This window comes from Phyllostomus hastatus, unplaced genomic scaffold (assembly GCF_019186645.2).
Source record: "Phyllostomus hastatus isolate PE091 unplaced genomic scaffold, TTU_PhHast_1.1 phas_contig_551, whole genome shotgun sequence".
In the NCBI taxonomy this organism is placed as follows: domain Eukaryota; kingdom Metazoa; phylum Chordata; class Mammalia; order Chiroptera; family Phyllostomidae; genus Phyllostomus; species Phyllostomus hastatus.
In genome coordinates this window covers 765005-786675 of record NW_025333909.1, presented here as the reverse complement: position 1 = coordinate 786675, position 21671 = coordinate 765005, and the positions used below count along the sequence as shown (strand labels likewise).

The 21671-nt window shown below is 41.0% G+C and overlaps 1 protein-coding gene and 1 pseudogene across 1 annotated transcript in view; one reads left to right on the top strand and one right to left on the bottom strand.

Moving 5' to 3' along the window:
* Positions 1-2810: 2810 nt before the first annotated feature.
* Positions 2811-21671, bottom strand: part of TEX11 (testis expressed 11) — a 111017-nt gene continuing 92156 nt past the window's right edge. The window contains exons 24-29 of the mRNA XM_045847378.1: positions 18577-18649; positions 13834-13983; positions 12484-12592; positions 11464-11584; positions 3766-3930; positions 2811-2888 (exon numbers count right to left, since the gene is read on the bottom strand). Of these exons, the coding sequence (XP_045703334.1) occupies positions 2811-2888; positions 3766-3930; positions 11464-11584; positions 12484-12592; positions 13834-13983; positions 18577-18649 (696 nt within the window). The remainder of the gene's footprint in view (positions 2889-3765; positions 3931-11463; positions 11585-12483; positions 12593-13833; positions 13984-18576; positions 18650-21671) is intronic.
* LOC123824226 lies at positions 8541-9267 on the top strand (annotated as a pseudogene).

Sequence of the window (21671 nt, the reverse complement as noted above, 5' to 3'; positions counted from 1 at the left end):
CTGAACAAACATCCGGCCTTCCCGCCTTATACAAGAATGCTTGGTTTGAAATTCCAGCACGCGGTCTTTGTAAGCGAATTGCTAACTGCCACGTCTGCTTCTGTATAACGCTTGCTTGCCCGCCCCTATATAAGGACGTAGTTGTAAGTGCTCTGCGCGTCTCTCGTTTGCAGCCCCTTGTGGGTACTGTGTCTCCGGACACTCTGAGAGTTCGCCCCTGCGCAGGTTAAACTTGGCCAATAAAGTAACATCTTTGATACCCTGAAAGTCTCTGACATTTGTTCTCGCGTTTGCTGGATGCAACAAATACATGCCTCTATTTTTCAGTTATATGGCTGGATACCTTCTGGACAGACCTTGTGTGCATGTGTATATGTATATATACATACATACGTGTATTTCCTAGTTCTATCCACTGAGAGGACCTAGAGACAATGGCACTCTAGTAACAATAAGAATGCCTAGCACTCAGACTTTGGGCACTACCTACCATTTTCCATTAAAAGGACTCCAGTGCTGGGGCAAGAAAAATACATTTTTGGTTTTTTAAGGTCTTATTTATTTTTAGAGAGAGGCGAAGGGAGGGAGAAAGAGAGGGAGAGAAACATCTATGTGTGGTTACCTCTCATGTGCCCCCACTGGGGACCTGGCCTGCAACCCAGGCACAGGCCGATTGGGAATCGAACCAGCAACCCTTTTGTTCACAGGTCAGCGCTCAATTCACTGAACCACACCAGCCAGGGCAGAAAATACATCTTATTGTGTCACAAAGTAGGGAAGAGTTCAAAGAATGAGGGGAACATGTCTAAAGGACATAGGAGCTAGCTTTGAGAAATAAAATAATGATAATAGTGGATAACTCATTAAGTAAAATAGAAATGAGTCTGTACCGAAATATTTTAAAAACACAAATAATTAAGTGGGATAGTAGAAATCGCTGTAGCTAACATGCCAACTAATAAATAAAAAGGGAATGATGGAAATTTGAAAGTCCATATTTAGCAACCCATCAACAGTAAAAATTAACTCAGGCAAGAATCATCAATGGATGCTAAAACTAGTGGATGCAAGGTTAATAAGAAACAGAATATTTGGTCTCAAATATGTTCCAGAAAGCAGTTCATATTTACTTATCAATGACTAGATACACGGCAGACACCATGTTTACTTTAATCAGTGATGGAAGAAATTGGCCTCGTGGGTCCGTTGGTGTGCTGCACTGACAACGTATCACTTCTGTGGTTTGCTTACCCAAAACGCATCCACTCAGTCTAATCATTAGGGGACATCAGACACATTCAAGTTGAGGTTCATGCTACGAAGTGGTTAGTTAGCCTGTGCTCCTCAAAAATATCAGTTACGTAGGATAAGTAAAGACTGAGGAACTGTTTTGTTTTGCAGCTGATGAGACATGATGACTCAATGCAACTTAGGAAGGCCTTTATTAGGACAATCAGTGAAATTTGAATGAGGTCTGTGGATGAGTGGTATACCTGTATCAGTTTATTTCCAAATTTTGATGGTTGCACTGTGGCCACGTAGAAGACTATTCCTGTTTTTTGGAAATAAACACTGAGGTATTAAAGGGTAATGGGGCAAAATGACTTCATTGGTGGTTTCAAAAGAAACACGCAAAGAGAATGATAAAATGTTAACAACGGGGGAAGGATGGATGGCAATTTTTGGTGCTTACTTGCAACTTCTCTGTAAATATGAAAGCATTTCAAAAATCAAAAATTTGAAAATGTTAATACAAGTCAACTGGGGTGGGGGAAGCCAATGTGATCTCACAGTACACTAGTGCAAATCTAGCCAGAGTGAGGCTCTGAATTGTGTGTGGGTCAAACCTCACTGGAACATGGGATTTGGCTCTTGGATGGTGAGGTGACTACATCATATGAGGAAACAGCTGAAGGGTCCAACTTCTGTCTTCAGTTCTCCAAAGGGCATCTGGGACAGGGAAGCAGACTTGGTAGAGGAAGACAAATTTCTATTCAGTATGAGGAAGGGCTTTTTGCCCACGAGACAGGTAATAATGTGCACTGAGCAATCTTGGGAGTTTCCTGTCACAGGATGTGTTCTAACAGAGACTGGACAATCAATTCTCAAGAGCATCATGAAGACATTTCATGAATCCAGTCAATGCTGGGCCCAGGGACCACTAAGGGCTTTCCCATGAAAGAGTATGGTTCTCTGTGGTCTTTAGGTATTGGGAATCAAGCACTTCTAGGATAAAATGCAACCTGTGTTGGACTGGGATGAACATTCTTTTTTGTTCACATGGGGCAAGAGTCTCCTAACTCTTTTTTTAAACTATTTTATTTATTTTTAGGGAGAGGGGAAGGTAGAAAGAGAGGGAGAGAAACATCGAATTAGTCGGTTGCCTACTACATGCCCCCAACTGGGGACCTAGCCCACAGCCCAGGCATGTGCCCGGATTGGGAATCGAACCAGCAACCTTTCAGTTCACAGGCTGGCACTCAGTCCACTGAACCACACCAGCTAGCTGAGGGCTCCCTAGTTCTTGCAGTTCTATGGAACTACAGAGGACCAATGTGCAAGATCCTTTCCTAGACAATCATCTTGCTCTCCCATGGGCTACTTCCATTTATAATTCTCAGCACTTTGGAAAATGAGCTGGTCACAACGGTAAGTTATTTCTGATGCTTTTATTCTAGAACATGCAATTTAACTACAGGAAAACAGGGCCTGAGAAAACAGATACAACAACTAAAAGTTTAACTATCATTGAAACATTGAACGTCTCAGGCGATGCTCCTCCTCTGAGCTGCTGCTTCTTCCAGCAGTCTTCAGTTCTTCTTCATGAAATAGTGAGACCTTTTCTTTTTCTCCAGTGCCTGCACCAGCTCTCCATACAGAACATGAATCTGGGAAAGAGATGAGCAAATAGATTTCTTCAGGGGAAAGGATATGTGGGAAAGCCTCCCCAACCCATGGTGATGGCACGGGAGTCTAACCTATACCCAAGCCACACTGGGGCGAAAATACAGTACTCTCTTGGGGAAGGGGGACCCCATCACACTAGGTTCGTTTTTTAGGGACAGGCAGCTATCACATGGGAGAAGCTACCTAAAGCATAAATGATTTTTTTAAAAAAAGATTTTATTTATTTATTTTTAGAGAGAGGGGAAGGGAGGGAGAAAGAAAGAGAAATATCAATGTGTGGTTGCCTCTCCTGTGCCCCTAACTGGGAACCTGGCGTGCAACCCAGGCATGTGCCCTGACTGGGAATGAAACCAACGACCTTTTGGTTCGCAGGCCGATGCTCAATCCACTGAGAAACACCAGCCAGGGCACATAAATGATCCTTTGCTCCTATTTGGCAACAAGTCTTTTTCTCCACCAAGCCTCTCCTGGTTAGCTTAATGGCCCAGAAGCCTGCAACTTAGTGGAGCTCCTGGAGAAAATACCTTTTCACACAGTCAAAGAGGCCAGCAGTCCCCTGTGCGCACTGGCACCGACAGGGATGCATCTTTCTGGTGCTCACTCTGGGTATTCATCTTAATTAGACTCTATCCGCTGTCCCTAAGCTTCTGACCGTTCTCCATCCTTCCTGGTTTCCACGCTAAGAAATTATTGTCTAAAGTCCCCTAACTCTTGCAGTCCCACGGAACCACTGAGGGGAACAAAGATCAAGATCCTTTTCCAGCCCAGGAAGGTAGCATCAAGGTCTTACTGGGAGCCCAGAGAGAAGCTCTCTGCCCTGGGTCATCCTGCCCCCCTTCCAGCCTTCTCCTTCCTTACCTGAGTTCCGTAGACTCTTTTGAGAGAGCCAAGGTGGTCAACAAAACGCAGTGACAGGCCACACCACTTTTCAGCAGGCAGATACTTTCCGTTGCTGTAGAGGAATATTCCAGTATTCCAAGACATGATCATCAGCCAGAGAACCTCCATTTCCGGGTAGCCTTCCTGAAATCCAAGAAAAGCATCTTTACTGTCACAATCAGGGACTATATGGGTACTGCATCCCATTGTCAGGAAATAATGGGCGCTCCACTAACACCAAGGAGGGAGCCACAGCCTCCACAAGCAATCCTGTGCTCCTGGAGCACAGAAAAGAGCACCTAGAAGCTTTGTCAGCTGTAGAATGATCTGGATCAGACCTCATGAAGCAACATAAGCCGAAGAAGCCATGAGGCCTTCCTGGACTGAGTCCTGCTCTCCCTGAGCAGGAGAAAAACCTGTGTCCTGTTTGGGGCTTCCCTTGGCGCTGTCCTCAATCAATGATGTCCCCAGTACCTTGCCTCTGATTTTCAAAGAAGGCTGTCAAGAGGTACTTTTATTGAATCTCTTAATTTCCTTGACCTGAATCAGTCTGTGTTTGGAATAGAAATTATATTAACCTTTATTTTTACTTTTTTTAGAGAGAGGGAGGCAGAGGGAGAGAGAGAGAGGAAGAGAAATATTCATGTGCAAGAGAAACATTGATAGGTTGCTCTCCTATAAGCCCAATGGACCCACAGCCCAGGCATGTGCCCTGACCAGGAATCAAACCTGTGACCTTTTGCTTTGCAGGACGATGACCATGAGACATGCCGGTCAGGTTTTAATGTTTATTTTTTGAACAGAGAGACAGAGATTTATTTTAAGGAACTGGTTCACACAATTGTGGAGGCTGGCAAGTTTGAAATTTGTAGGGTAGGGTTTCTACGTTATAATTTTTCTAAAGAAGTTATTTATTTGAGGGGAAGGGAAGGAGAAAGAGAGGGAGAAAGAAAAGGAGAAAAACATGGATGGGCTGCCTCTTGCATGTGGCCCAAGCAGGGACCAAACCCACAACCCAAGCATGCACCATGACTGGGTGACCCTTCACCTTGTGGGATGATGCCCAACCAATTGAGCCACACTGGTCGGGGCTCGCCGTTACAGTCTGGAGGCAGATTTCCTTCTCCAGGAAAACTCAGTTCTTGCCCTTAAGGCAAAAATTGGTTATGGAGGGTAATCTGCTTTGCTAATATCAACTGATTGTAATTTTTTAAAAGATTTTATTTACTTATTTTTAGAGAGGGGAGAGAGAGAGAGAAGGAGAGAGAGAGAGAAACATCAATGTGCAGTTGCTGGGGGCCATGGCCTGCAACCTAGGAATGTTCCCCAGACTGGGAATCGAACCTGCGATGCCTGGTTCGCAGCCCATGCTCAATCCACTGAGCTACGCCAGCCAGGGCTGATTGTAATTTTTAAAAAGATTTTATTTATTTATTTTAGACAGAGAGGAAGGGATAAAAGAGAAACATCAATGTGTGGTTGTATCTTGTGCACCCCCTACTGGGGACCTGGACTGCAACCCAAGCATGTCCTCTGACTGGGAATTGAACCAGCAGTCCTTTGGTTCACAGGCTTGTGCTCAATCCACTGACCCACACCAGCCAGGGCTGATTGTACATTTTAATAAATATTAATCTTTGCTGGTGATAAAATATACCTGGCTGTGAACAGAGGGTACATTTCTAATATGGTCCCTTTGCCTTATGAGTGTCTTTAATATGGCTGATCAAAAGATTTTGCACTAGTGAGAAGGATTAGTATAGGGAGCAACTTTCTCAGTTCTTGTACAGGAGATGGACGCAAAGGGAACACCCATGTGCTCATTCCATGCTAAGTCCTTCGTCTACACTCTAGGTCTCAGGTCCCTGGGAGAGGAAGTGCAATAGGCGACTTGGTGTCTCAGCTGTAACTCACTCGTTGGGATGTATAAAAAATTCCTATGCAGAAAACACTATGAGAATAAGGGAGCTAAGAGGGCAAGACAAAGCTCTTATCCTAAAGGACACATAGTACCTTCGGGGAGGGAGACGAGATATCCACGTGTGAAGAGGACCACATGGGGTGTGTGACTAAGGGCCAGTCAGAGCAACACAAGCATCAGGTGTTCCCATTCAGTAAAAGAAACGGGCATTAGGCCAGCATGGTCAGAAGACGTCTAGTTTCTCTACGCGAAATGCCGCCCCCATACCTATCCACTTGGCAAACTTCTATTTTTTCTTCGAACTTATAAGCAGAGTTACTTAACTCTTGTCTCTGTTCCCATAGCAAGTGTTACGTTCTCCTAACACAATTTAGCAGGTTGTTTTTTTTATCCTCATCCGAGGCTGTGCTTTACTGATTTTAGAGACAGAGGAAGGGAGGCAGAGAGGGAGAGAAACATCAATTGTGAGGGAGAAACATTGATCAGTTGCCTCTCATATGTGCCACAACCAGGGTGGGAACCCACAACTGAGGTATGTGCCCGGACCAGAAATCCAACCCGCAGCCTTTTGGTGTATGGGATGATGCTCCAACCAGTCACACTGGCCAGGGCACAACTTGTCAGGTTGTTTTGAAACTGTTTATATATTTATCTCCTGCAGACTGTTGATCTCCTTGAGGCGCAGGAATTTTGCATGTTCATCTTTGTATCCTCAGAACCTAACACTGTTCCTGGCACATGACAGGAGCACAGTACCTGTTTGCTGAATGCATGAATCAATGAATGAACAAATGAATCGATAGCTAGTCAAATACAACCTACTCGGTGAGTCTTTCCCTGACTCTCTGCAATTTATTATTCCCACTGCTTTGTTCCTCTGGTGCTTTGCTCATGGCACTACAGTACAACAGCGCTTATAACACTGTGCTGCCTGTCTCCTCCACTAGGGCTGGGGGTTCCTTCACAGCACAGTGTCACCTACCTTTGTATACTCACAGGCAGGCGCAGTGTCTGGCAATGCGATTTTGACAGAATGAATGAACAAACAACTGAACAAACAAACATGGTTTTTTGGTAAATGAGATCTAGATATACAGAGGTTATAGGAAATGTCCAGAATTGGCAAACAGATAGACACAGAAAGCAGACTGGTGCTTGCCAGGGGTTGGGGGAGGGAGTAATGGAGAATCACTATTAATGGTCATGCGGTTTCTTTTGGGGCTTATGAAAATGTTCTGGAGTTAGATACTAGTGAGAGTTGCACAATTTTGTGAATCTACTGAATGGACTTGTATACTTTAACATTGTAAAATTTATGGCATATGAATTCTGTCGATGAAAATTACAAATACATGGACATACAGAGAAAGAGAAGGGCATTCCATACAGGCAGAACAGAAGAAATTAAAACTTAGATTGTGCCTGAGACTGAGCATATCTCAGGGAGACTAACAGTAATTTGGCCTAAACAGACAATTTATGTAGGGAAGTTAAGTGGAAATAGGACTGGAAACGTAAGAGAGGGTGACCTCAGCATTTCCTAAATGCTTTTTCTCACAACATTAGCATTACGTAAAATGCTAACAGATGGTCATAAAATTAGGATTCTTGAGTTAAATTATGTTTTGGAAATACTGCATTCTGTATATACTCCTTTGGAGCATTGTAATGCATGTTAGTTCATGAAAACTTTTGGGATATATTACAGCAAAGAAACTATATAACTTTGTTTAATCCAGGGTATGTAGATTTTTACTGACATCTTGTATAATTTAATTTGTGAAATATTGGGCTGGAATATAAAGGGTGTTTTTTTTATAAGTCACAGATCTTGGAATTTCTTCTGCTGGTAATGAGAAGTCACTGAAACTTTATGAGAAGGTAAGCAATACAATGAAATTGAAGCTTTAATGAGATTAAAATGCCAGTGGTGTTTAGAGCACATCCAGGTGAGAGAAAACACAGGCAGCAAGATCTGTTTAAAGATGATGTGATGAGGGTCTGAGCTAAAACAGTGACAATGGAAAGTGAAACACGCAAGAAACAAGACAACCTGGTAACTTATTCGATATGAAGAATGTAAGGTAGGTCAATGACAAACACCATATGATCTCGCTTATATGTGGAGTCTCATGAACAACATAAACTGACAAATAAAATAGAAACAGAGGCATGGACAGTCCATAGAACAGACTGACAGCTGTCATAGGGGAGGGGGACTGGATGAAAGCAGAGGAAGGGATCAGCCAAAGAACATACATTTATGACCCACAGGCACAGACAGCACTGTGGGGATGGCCAGAGGGAAGGCGGGTGGGGGCTGGGGGGGGTGGGCAAAGGGGACGGATGGGGACATCTGTATTAGCATGAACAATAAATAAAAAAGAAAATGGCTTTAAAGTACATAGTTCGAATGGCTGAGAGAATGTTGATCCTGGTGAAAGAAGAAATTGGAGAGCAATGTTTCTGGGGATATAGGTTCAAGCTAATGATAAGTTCTATTTTAACTTGGAATAAGTTGGAATTGAGATAACTCTGGAGATACCACATAGGCTGTTGCAGATATGGACTACAACTCAGTAATGTTTGAAGTGTATTAATTCACTTAAAGAACAGAGTATAGCCCTGGCTGGTGTGACTCAGTAGACTGAGTGCTGGCCTGCAAACCAAAGGGCTGCTGGTTCAATTCCCAGTTGGGGCACATGTTTGGGCTGCAGGCCAGGTCCCCAGTTGGGGACACGTGAGGGGCAACCACACATTGATATTTCTCTCCCTCTCTTTTTCCTTCCCTTTCCCCCTCTCTAAATAAATAAATAAAAATCTTTTTAAAAAGATGCTAGGCTCCTTCAGCCTGGTGGAGCTTCGGTGTCTGCACTCCCTATTGGAGGATTACTACCAGGCCATCAGGGTGCTGGGGAATATCAAACTGAACAAGAGGAGCATGTACTCTTGTGTGCCAGGGCACCATATACTATTATTATGGTTTTGCATATCTGATGATGCGTTGCTACCAGGATGCCATCTAGGTCTTTGCCAACAACCTCCTCTACGTCCAGAGGACCAAGAGCATGTTCCAGAGGGCCACATACAAGTATGAGATGATTAAAAAGCAGAACGAGCAGATGCACGCGCTGCTGGCCATCGCCCTCACCATGTACCCCATGTGTATTGACAAGAGTATTTACCTCCAGCTGCAGGAGAGATACAGGGATAAGATGCTACGCATACAGAAAGGTGACCCACAGGTCTACGAGGAACTTTTCAGCTATTCCTGCCCTAAATTCCTGTCCCCTATATCTCCCAACTATGATAATGTGCGCCCCAGCTACCACAAGGGGCCCTTCTTGCAGCAACTAAAGATGCTTTCTGATGAAGTGTAGCAGCAGGCCCAGCTCTCCACCATCCGCAGCTTCCTTAAGCTCTACACCACCATGCCTGTGGCCAAGCTGGCTGGCTTCCCGGACCTCACTGGGCAAGAGTTCCAGATCCAGCTTCTTGTCATCAACCACAAAATGAAGAAATCTTTACCTAGCTCAGCCATCAGCCTGTCAACCAAGTAGAACTTTACTGACACCAAGGACTGAAATGTTTTAAATAAGTCTCAGTAAAGGATCTTCTTTGGAGCCAAAAAAAAAAAAAGAGAAAAGAAAAGAAAAGAAAAGAAAGAAAAAAGGGAAAAGAGAATCAGCTTAAGAATAACCCACAACCTTTGGACTAACTGGAAAAGCGAATTTCAATAACAAGGCAATCAGTGGTCAATAATGAAGGCCAGGGTGAAGAAAGAGGCCATCAAATTTGTCTAGGAGGTGGTAATTCGTGGCCCTGCAGAGAACAGTGTGGCTAACAGTGCAGAGAATGAGGGGAAAAGAGCAGCTCAAGATGAGGTCAGACAGGTAGACATAGCCTTGGAGGCCACACTCAGGATTCTGGTCTGTACGAACAATGGGAAAGCTACTGAAGAAGATTAAGCAAGGCCACACACTGAAAAATGTAAAAGCTCACTCTGGTTGCCAGATGAAGAAAGCCATAGAAGAAAGCAAGAGATTCAAGGAGACCAGCGAAAAGGCTCCCACAGTAGCTGGGGTAAGAGACAGTAACTTGAACTAGTTTGGTAATGGTGGAAGATGGGAAGAAGTGAATGAATTTGAGATACTTCGGAGGTAGAATTGACAGGACTTGCTGACAGGTTAGGAATGGGAGTGAGGGGAGTTGAAGGTAACTCCTAGATGTCTGGCTTGGGCAACTAGAAGAATGGTAATGCCATTGAATAAGTTAGGGAACACTGCAGGAGTTATATTTTCATTTGCATTAGCTGTCCTCCTGTCCAGCACTGCTCACACAAATCAATTAATCTTAAATTAAAAAATACATCCATGTAGCTACTCAGCCCAGACTGACATTGATTTGCCTCTATGAGATACAAATCAGTGCCAGCAAATGGAGGTGTTTGCTCTGAAGATTTTCTGGAGCTCCTAATTGAAGCCAGTTTTCTCTGTCCTCAACATCTTAATAAATATGGCAGTCATACATATCTCCAACAAAACTGCAGGTGTCCTGGAACACAGATGACTGTCCTATTAGGCTCTTCTTAGGGTTCCTGAAGTGAATATTGTGTACATCAGCTTTACTGAGATATAATTCACACACCATACCCTTTACCTAGTTAAAGTGTACAATTCAGTGGTTTTCATATATTCAACAGTTCTGCGACCATCACTGCAATCAGTTTTAGAACATTACCATCTCCCTGAAAGGAAACCCTGGGACCTATTATTTCTCCCAGAAATAGAGAATGCAATATCTGAGATAAATAATACACTGGAAGGAATAAACAGTACATTACATGAAGCAGAGGATTGAATCAGTGTTTTGGAAGACAAGGTAGAAAAAAAAAAAAACAATCAGGCAGGGCAGAAAAAGAAAAAAGAATTAGAAAAAACGAGGAGAGCTTAAGAAACGTCTTGGACAACATGAAGTGTAACAACCTCCATATCATGGGAATGCCCGTAGGAGAAGAAAGCGAGGGACCAAGATGACCCATCAGTAGGTGAGTGGATAAAACAACTATGGGACATTTACACATTGCAATTCTACTCTGCCATAAAAAAGAAGAAAATTTTACCCTTTGCAACAGTATGGATGGAGCTGGAGAACATTACGCTAAGTGAAATAAGCTAGTCAGAGAAAGACAAATACCATATGACTTCACTCATATGTGGAATATAATGAATGAACTGTTTCCTGAAAATCTAGCAGTTTCTTCCACCGCTCCAACCCCCACTGGTTTTCACCAGAAGTTACGGGAATTTATCTTCCTGGCACTGGACCCTGGGCTGTGCGGTCTGGCCTGGGATCACCTGCTCCCAAAACATCCCTCCTGATTATTATCCACCACATGTGGATGTGAGAACAACCAAGGCCGTTTCACCACCGCTGCCACCTCTCTGTGCCACACTCTGTCCCCTTGCCTCTCCACCTGTCTCCATGTCTCTGCCCTTCCTATCCATCTGCGATGTTTGCAGCTTCTTTACTTAAATCTTTGGTTGTCAGATGTCCATACAGTTAGGTTTTCTAACAGTTCTGGGTGTTATTTGTTTTGAGATTTAGTTGTAATTCTTTTTGTGGATATGTGAGAAGGCGAAGCGTGTCTACTTATACCTCCGTCTTGACCCTGTAGCCTCTCTGTAATTTTTAAAACATAATACAGTTCATATCCTTAAAATTAGACGAAAGTGTAATATTACTGCTTGACTTACGGTGTGGCTAAGAAAGCTCAAAGTGTCATCAAAAAAGCTCCACAGTTCTTCCAGGGAACAGATTTCTTCCTTTGGCATCCCGTCTGGCACCAGCAGGTTAACCAACTTGCGCATGCAGTTGCTGAAATCAAAAAGAGAAAATTCATCCCGTAAGGAAAGAAATCATTGGTTTCATGGCTAAGGTAAGTAAAATATGGATCCCATCCCAGACTAAGAGCTTTAAAACATGTCTGTTCTTCACCTAATTTGATCCGGCCTCCAACCTCAGAAGACAGATTTTTGAAGCTATAAAGGGGGCTGACCAAGCTTTCCTTTTATTATGACTGTCCTTCACTTTTTTTGAGTTTGCTACACTATGGAGTTGTGGCTATTTACTGTATTTTATGAGCTGGTTAAATCTACAAGCACTTTAAAGTATTTTGTTACATCTTCAAATAGGCAAGGACACTGGGATTGAAATTGGAAATAATTCCAGGAGAACTGTCTCACAAATCTCAGAAAAGGAAGACTTTAATGATATTTTCCAGAGAAAAATCACATAAAATCTATTTTTCCCCATTCCTAGGCATAGAAAACACAAAATCTCCAATAAATAATAGGTCATATTATATATAGCACTTACTGGCCCTTAAAGAAAAGTGCTTTAAAAAAATCTGTGGCAAATATAGCAAAATGTTAACATCTGTTAAACTTTAGTGGGGGATGCATTGTTGTCTGTCATATTAATCTCTGTCTGCATTTGGCATATTTAAGTAATTTTAGTATATATATCCTCACACCAAGAAGCAACTTTCTGTCTCTTTTTCTCCTTTGGGAAAACCAGACTCCTTGCCTTGGCTAATTAAGTCTTAGTCCATAATGCAACCCTGAATACGGAGCTGTTCTGAAGGCTTTTCAGTTCAGGAGTTACAGGGGTGCCCCAATCACTTTTTAAAATGGGCCAGTGGAGTATGATCGATGACTACCGCTCATTTGGCTATCAGAAGGCCTGCCATACAGTGCTGAATTACAATTACTAACCTGTATTTCAGAACATCCAGTGATTCCTTCTTTCTGTAAATCCACAAAGCCCGCTTCAAGGCATTTACAGCAATGGAAGGATAGTAGGCAGGTGTTTCCAGCGCTAAAGCTACAGGAAGGGAAGAAAGAAGGTTGTGAGTACAATAATCCCATCCATTACAGTGTCCATCCCAGGCTACAACTGTCTTTGTCTAACAAATTAACAAAACATACAAACACACACAAAATTTTTTTTTTATAAAATTATGAGTCTGTGGTGGTTTTCAGAAATAGCTTCTGCTTTCTGGACAGAGTAACATAGTAGGGATGACCAGGTTATATCTTTCATTCAGCAAACATCACCAGAAAATCTACTGTTTCTCTGACCCTCCCCATAGTAATACAGGTGAAGCAATAATCTCATGAACCAGAGTCAAGGAGGGGCACAGTAAGACAGAAACAGAAAGCAGATGAGTAAAAGGGCACTAATCAAAAATGGATTTATACTACAATCTACTGTTTTTTGTCTGATACCAAAAACAGGAAACAGTTGACATGAGAGTGAGCATTCAAGATAACAGACCCTAAAACTTCCAGATGCATTTACCAGGCCTCTAGAATTGGAATTCCTTTCTACAATGAGCAGTGGCAACCATCACATGCCCATAAAGAATATACCATCTGCTCCAGGTCTCTAGGACTTCTGCCTTCGGAAGACAAGGAAAGACAAATGTGACTCTTGTTCATTCGGAGCTACCTAATACTTTTATGAACCATACACAGGCTCCCGGAGAGGGTGAGAGATAAAAAGAGGAGATAATTAGGAGGAGATAATTCTTGCACTCTATTCCTACAGAGGTTTGAGGTCCCCAAATACCACTTACAGCCCAACCAGAAATTTGGGAGTGGCAATTGTATTAACAATATTACCAATATTTCTCAGTACACTTGAATAAATTGCTTAGATTCCAACACCTCTGATCAACGAAGCAGTCATTTATCATTTCTAGCTAGCTGAGCAGAACTAAGTTTGAGCCCCTACCCCCGCCGTTGTGTGGTTATAGACCTCAATTCCCCACGTAGAATAAATAGGAGCACCTATTGTGAGCAATGCACTTAGTGAGGGTTTATAATAAGTATTGTACAACAAATCTAAGTAATTATTCTTTATGATCCTGAGGAGCTTATAATCTTATATAAAGAAAAAGGTAAATGCTCAAATGATTATAATACAAAATGGTTCAAGAATGCCATTAGGGGAAGAAAAGCAGAGTGCTATGAGGAAATGTGGAGAGAACAGAGAAGAGAGATAAAAAATTAGTGCAATTTAAAGGGGTACTAGCCTTCCAAAATCATAAATATAAGCCTTACCTGCAATCGTTTCCAGTGTTTTGCTTCCCAAATGAGGCAGTTCCCACACTGGTTCCAGGAAGCTTTCCAGTAATGGATCATTCCTTTTGGCTTTAATTTCAAATTCATATAGCAGAAGCAATGTCTCACATGGATCATTGGAGAAGTCCCCTACAAAAGAGGCAAAAATGCATTTCATTATTCTCTCCTATTCTAATCTCTCCTCTGGGAAGATTTCCTTGTTGAGGAAAATTAATTTGACTTACAATTTGAACCTTATTCTGACTTCTGTGGACATATTTTTTTTATATTTTTAAGTGCATAAACTCATCAATACTTTACACACCCTGTATTGTGATCATTAGCATTGCCCATATTTCCCAAAATTATTGCCATGATATTCTTAAACAGCCTGAAAATGTCCTGCTGTTGTCTAATTCAAATCCATTGTTTACCTGTCTCACTTTGATGACTGAAGTAACCAGAAGATACAGAGCTGTATAAACTAACTGTGGCTTTATTTTAAGCGAAGGAAAATTTCCAAATTGTTCCATTTAGTCAGTTAACAATATTTCCTGGGTATCACCATGGACAGAATTTTGTATCAGGTGGCATGTACCATACTATGTAGGATGGTTTTCATTCACCCTGTTACACTGAACTTTCAAAAAAAGGGCTGAGGCCTAGCATATATGCAATAAGCTGAATGAGGTGCATTGATCTTAAACAGCCTGATAATTTTTTATGTATGTTTCAATCCATATAACTGCTACCCAGATCGTGATATAGAGTACTTCAAAATTTTGTTTCTTTCCAGTCAACACTACCTTAGCAGAAGTAACAACTATTTTGACGTTTATCACTATTGATTGTTACCTGTTCCTGAACTTCATTGCTAGTACATAGATATATTATTGCACTTCGCTTTAACAACTGAAAATCAATTAATGTCACACGTCATATCAATATAATAAGAAACAGAAACTAAATGATGATCTCGATAGAGCCAAGAGAGCATCTGACAAGAATCCAACATCTTTTCCTGAGAAAAACAATGTTGTTCCTTGGTTCCTAGCACACAGCTCTTAAAATTCTTGTAATTTCCTGGGTGATAGAAATGTTTTCTATTCTAATGAGGTCACTCTGAGTGGGCTCCTGGATGGCTCCTACATGAGGACTAGTCACCGCAAATATCAAACTGTGATTAAAATTTTCATCCCCACACCCCATTCTCTTGAGAAGAAAGAAGGGCTGGAAATGGATTTAATGATCTATCATGCCTATATGATGAAGCCTCCAAGAAAATACCACACATACAGGGTCTGGAAAGTTTCTGGATTGGTGAACTCATGGAAGTGCTGGGAGGGTGATGCCAGGAGAGAGCATCGAAACTCCATACCCCTTCCCACATACCTCTCCCTGTGCCTCTCTTCCATCTGGATGTTCATCTGTATCCTTCATCACATCCTTTTATAATAAACTAGTAAACATAAGAAAATGTTTCCCTGAATTCTGAGAGCCACTCTTAGCAAATTGATCGAACCCAAAGTGAGAGTTGTTGGAGCCTCCAATCTATAGCTGGTTGGTCAGAAGCCCAGGAGACAATCTGGACTTGCTACTGGCATCTGAAGTGGGAATGAACCCGTGAACTGCGGGATCTAATGCTGTCTTTGGGTAGACAGTGTCAGAATTGAGTTGAATTGTTGGGCACCCAGCTGGTGTTGCAAGGAATTGCTTGGTGTGGGAAAAAAGTTTCCACACATTTGGTGACCAGAAATGTCAGAAGTGAAGTATTATCCATGAAGGCAAAGGAGGCAGACAAGACAGACACAGGAGTAGAAAAAACACTTTTACGTTTTTCTTCTTTAGGTTTGATATAACCTAACAATAAAAAGGACAAACAACCCAATGAAATGGGGATAGGGCTTGACAGACAAGTCCTTTTTTTCCAAAGAAGATACATAAATGACCGATAAACACGTGAAAAGATACTCAACATCATCAGTCATTAGGGAAATGTAAATGAAACCACGATAAAATAGCACTTTATTCTCACTAGGATGGCTATAGTCCAAAAGACAATTATGTGGCAAGTGGTGGCAAGGAGGTGGAGAAATGAGAACTCGCATTCGGTGCCTGTGGGAATGTAAAATGGTGCAGCTGCTGTGGGAAACAGTGCACATTTCTGCAATAAGTGAAATGTACAATTATCGTATGACCCAGTAATTCTATCCCTACACATAGACCCAAAAGATTGAAAGCAGGGACTCAAGCAGACACTTGTACACCAATGTTCACAGCAGCATTTTTCACAATAGCAAAAAGGTGGAAGCAGACCAAGTATTTATCAACAGATGAATCGATAAGCAAGCAAAATGTGGTATATACAATGAAATATTATTCAGCCATAAAAAGGAATGAGGTACTGATATGTCACAACATGGATACACCTTGAGAACATTATGCTAAGTGAAATAAGCCAGTCACCCAAGGACTAATATTGTGTGGTTCCGCTTAAGTGAAATATCTAGGACAGGCAAAATCATAGAGACAAAAAAAGTACATTACAGGTTAACAGGGGCTGAGAGAAAGGGAATGAGAAGTTACTTTTAAAAAAAATTTATTGCTGACACTATTACAGATGTCTCCATTTCCCGCCCATGTTTGCCCACCTCTACCCAGGCCCCTCTACCCCTTCCTTGTGGCCATCCTCACGCTACTGTCTGTGTCTACGGGTCATTCTGCATATAAGTTCTTTGGCTAATCCCTTTACCTTCTTTCACCCCCACTCCCTTCTTCCCACTGAGATCTGTCAGTCTGTTCCATGTACTCATGCCTCTGTTTTTATTTTGGTCATTAGATTCCACATATAAGTGAGATCACATGGCACTTGTCTTTCACCACCTAACTTACTTCACTTAGCATAATAATCTCCAGGTCCATCCATGCTGTGGCAAAAGGAAATATTTTCTTCCTTTTTATGGCTGTGTAGTATTGTATTGTATAAGCATACCATAGCTGTTTTATCCACTCATCTACTAATGGGTACTTACCTGGGCCATTTCCAGGTCCTGGTGGCTACTGTAAATAAGGCTAGTGAAAGGGGTTAATCTCCAAAATATATAAAGAACTTATACAACTCAACACCAGGAAAACAAACAATCCAATTAAAAAAAATGGGCAAAGGATCTGAATAGACACTCTCCAAAGAGGACATACAGATGGCCAATAGACATATGAAAAGATGCTCAATGTCACTAATCATCAGAGATACAAATTAAAAACACAAAGAGATACCATCTTAGAGCTGTCAGAATACCTGTCATCAATAAATCAACAAGCAAGTGCTGGCAAGGTTGTGGGGAAAACCTAGTGCACTGTTGGTGGGGATGCAGACTGGTGCAGCTACTATGGAAAACAGTATGGAATTTCTTCAGAAAAGTAAAAATGGAACTGCTTTTTTAACTCAGTGATCTCACTTCTGGAAATTTATCCAAAGAAACCCAAAACGTTAATTCAAAAAAATATATGCACCCCTATGTTCATTGCAGTGTTATTTACAACAGCCAAGATATGGAAGCAGCCCAAGTGTCTATCAGTAGATGAGTAGATATAAAAGCTGTGGTACATTTACCCAAAGTAATCCTATTTGGCTGTAAAAAAGAAGAAAATTTTATCTTTTGTGACAGTATTGATGATCCTGGGGAAAATTATGCTAGGAGAAATAAGCTAGTCAGAGAAAGACAAATACCATATGATTTCACTCATATGTGGAATCTAATGAACAAACTGAACTAACAAGCAAAATAGAGACAGACTCAGAGAGAGCAAGCTGACAGCTGTGGATGGTGGCCGGGGCTGAAAGAATGGAGGGATTGAGCAAAAAAGAAAAAGAGCTCATGGACACGGACAACAGTGTGTTGACTGTGGTGGGGAGGGGTGGAGGTGGAAGAGGGATAAACGGTAATGGAGAAAAACACAATAAAAAATGAACTATTAAAAAAATAGAATGACAGACCAATAATTTAGGATTATTAGGGAACAAAATTCATTGACATTTAAAAAATAAAGACACTATGACTAAATAGAGTTTGTTCAAGAAATGCAATGATTAGTTAATTTTAGGACATCTATTATAATTCAAAATATTAATACTTAAAAAGAGAAAAAAATGATTATAGAATCTGAAAAGACATGTAATTCATTATCTATTGATTTTTTAAAAATTCTAACTAAAACAGGAACAGATGGACACAATATTTAAAAGTCTATCTAAAAATAAAAGCCAGTACCAACCTCAGTGAAGAAACAGGAACAAGATACTATGTAACTTCAAAATGTTCACCACTATTTTTTAAATTTATTTTTAAATTTTAATTGTTGTTCTGTTTACTACTATTTTTATTACTATTTCACCACAAAATGTTACCAGTATCTGATGTCGGGGTTGTGGTTTAGAAGACTGTTTAGCCTATATTTAGTCGACATTAAAAGTTGATTAAATTAGACAGACAATGAGAGCAATAATGTCATATATACTCAATACCATATTTGTATAAAAAGCAAAGTAAAAAATATTTTTACTTCAAGCAGTGTGCCAGGGAGTCAAAATACAGACATACGTTGGGGAAAAATTAGTTCTAAAAGAATCATTTTGACTGTTTATCAAGCTCTGGCACAAATTTCTGCTGACAAAAGACTAAGTTTTTCGGGTTTCAAACATGCTTTGTAACTGCACCACCAAACTCCCAGTTCCCACTATACCTGTTTGCTTCAGGACAGTCCAGATCTCTCTGCATTCATGGATCTGCTCAAGAGCACGATTCAGAAAACGGGCCTATTTACCAAAAATGAACAAAAAAAATTAGTTTCAACTAAACAAAACTTTAACCAAATTAATATTATCTTGATATCATTTTCATGAAAAACAGCTAAAAATAAAATGATCGTTTAAACTGAACATTTTAGGATTTATATAGAAACATTAGCCTCTACTTGTACTTTTTCTTAATGTCCCAGGAAAATGAGGATTAAATAGAAAATCTGAGCATTGTCAATTTTTTTAATAATCTAGGAGAGAAGAGAAGCACTACTGGGATGGTGGTGTGAGGAGCTCCATGAAGCCTCTCCCCAACAAAGCAACCATAACTGAAAATGACAAGACGCGATCATGAAAAATCTCAAGAAATTGGCCTAAGGGCATATAGCAAATCTATTCCAAGAATCTGTAAGTCTCAGTAAGAACAGTGAGCGCCTGTGGCAGTTTAGTCATGATCTGCTCACCAGACCCCTGGCTCAGTGTGAAGTAAGTACTACTTTAAGTGGGTGTGGCCAAGAAGATGGGGCTCCCTCTATCCTCAGACTCCATGCTAGGAATTCCCAGAAGGAACACACTGCCATTACTTCTCATCTCTCTTCCCCAGGTCTATATTGCAGAAACTCTATTATAAAACAAGCCCAACTGAGAGGCCTGGAGCTCTGTTCCTCTACCCAGTGCCTACTACATACCAGGCACAGCATCCTGAGAATACTAGGTCTCAACTGCCCTTTACCTCAGCTTGCTTATAGGATAGGGTTTCCATGCTGGGAAAGGTAAGCCGAGAATGCCAGGGACTATGACTCCTGCCCAGTCTTCCACTCACAGAGCTGGACTGGAACTCTGATAGAAATGAGTCACGGTCCCTGCCTCCAGTGACAAAGTAAGAGGCACAGAGTTTCTGCTCAGGAGGCAGGGCCAGCCATTAGAAGAGTGAGTTTTGTAGTTCTCCCTAAAAACACTGACTTTAATTGGAACAGAGCATGGAAATGTTCAAGTCTAAGGGCACTAAAAAAAATCCATAGAGATCTTAGTGTTGAACATTTAAGAGGTGGCTGATAGCTCAATGATATCAACAAGCAGAATACTAGACCAGCTCGCAGTTTACAGAGAGAACCAGGGGAAGAAAAAAAAAAAGCTAAGAAGATCCCTTCTTCTTCAATTTCTGCTGAAGAGCATTTTCAAACACACACAGAGTCAGGACTAATATCTGGGCATGCTACCAGTGGAAGAAAGCCATTTAGAAGCTTAACAGGCAGGTTAGGGAAAGAGACAGTAAAAAATGTCCTTGCTAAAAACCACTTTCATCCTTTTGGGGAAGAGGGGCCAGGGTGACTGTGCAGGCAGAGACTGTGCCCTCTGAGGAGTGATATGGCTGTGGGGAAAACAGACTTTAATGGACTAGCTCAGACAAGTCACTAAACAAGTTAACAAGCAAATATTAACAACGACAAGCCCTAGAGGGGAATCAGTGTTCAAAGATGTTCCCATATATCATCTAAAATGTCCAGTTTTTAACAAAAATGATGAGATATGCAAAGAAACAGGAACGTATGACTCATATGCAGGGACAAAAAACAGGCAATAGGAACTTACTTTGAAAAGATGCAGATGTTGAACATAGCAGACACAGATTTCAAAGAATCTATTTCACTTTATTTTTCAAAGAATTTATTTGAAATATGTTCAAACAACTAAAGGAAACCACACAAAGAAGGTCTGATGACATTGCCTCAGCAAATACACTGTCTTAATAAGGAAGGTAATGGGATAACACATTTAATGTGATTAAAGAAAATAACAGTAAGCAAGAATCTAATGTCCAGCAAAGCTATCTTTCAGAACTAAAAGCAAAATCAGGAAATTCCCAGATAAACAAAAGCTTAGAGAATTTGTTGTTAGCAGAACCATTTTTACAAAAAAACCTAAGAGAAGTTCTTCAGCCTGAAAGCAAATGACGTCAGATAGTAATTTGAACAACAAAAAAAAAGTCCACCGGTAAAAGTAATTGCATAACTCTAAAAGACAATATAAAGATATATTTCTTCTGTCCTCTCTTAGCTTTTAAAAGGCAATTGTATAAAACTATACATAGGGTTTTACACCTAATAGATATATCCACAGGCTTCCACCAACCCAAGAAGAATACACATTCTTCTAAAGCACATAGAGCACTTTCTTCAGGATAGACCACATGCTAGGCCACCAAAGAAACTTCAAGTAAACTTAAAATATCTTCAAGTCTCACAAAGTATGCACTCTGACTATGGGGGGTGGGGTGGGTGGGGGAGATTAGAACAAGAAGAGAATAAACAATAGATTCTAAAATAAACAAGTCAAACAATTAAAATGAAAATTATAAAATACTTTGAGATGAATAAAATGAGAAAATGCAACATGCCAAAACTAATGAGATGCTGCTCACGCACTGTGCTATGGTCTGAATGTGTCCCTCCCAAATGGATATGTTAAAATTATAGCCCCCAAAGGTGAAGGTATTGGTAGGTCATGAATTGGGTTAGTGGATTTTGTAAGAGATCTCTATGCCCTGGCTGGTGTGACTCAGTGGGTTGGGCGTCATCCAACTGGTTTGATTTCTGGTCAGGGCACATGCCTGGGTTGTGGGGCAGGTCCCTGGTTGGGGGCATGCGAGAGGCCGCTGATCTATGTTTCTCTTGCACATCGGTGTATCTGTCCCTCTCCTTCTCCCTCCCCACCCTAAAGTAAATAGTTTTTAAAAATCCAAATAGACATTTTCCAAAGAAGATATATAAATGGCAAATGAGCACATGAAAAGATGCTCAGCATACTTCTGTCATTAGTCATAACATCACTAGTAATGACATCATTAGGGAAATGCACATCAAAACTGTAACGAGATAGTACTTCATACTCACTAGGATGACCATAATCTAAAGGATATAATAGCAAGTGGTGGCAGGGAGGCAGAGAAAGTGGAACCATCATTCATTGCTGGTGGGAATGTAAAATGGCACAGTTGCTTTGGAAAACAGTCTGGTAGTTCCTCCAATGATTAAACATA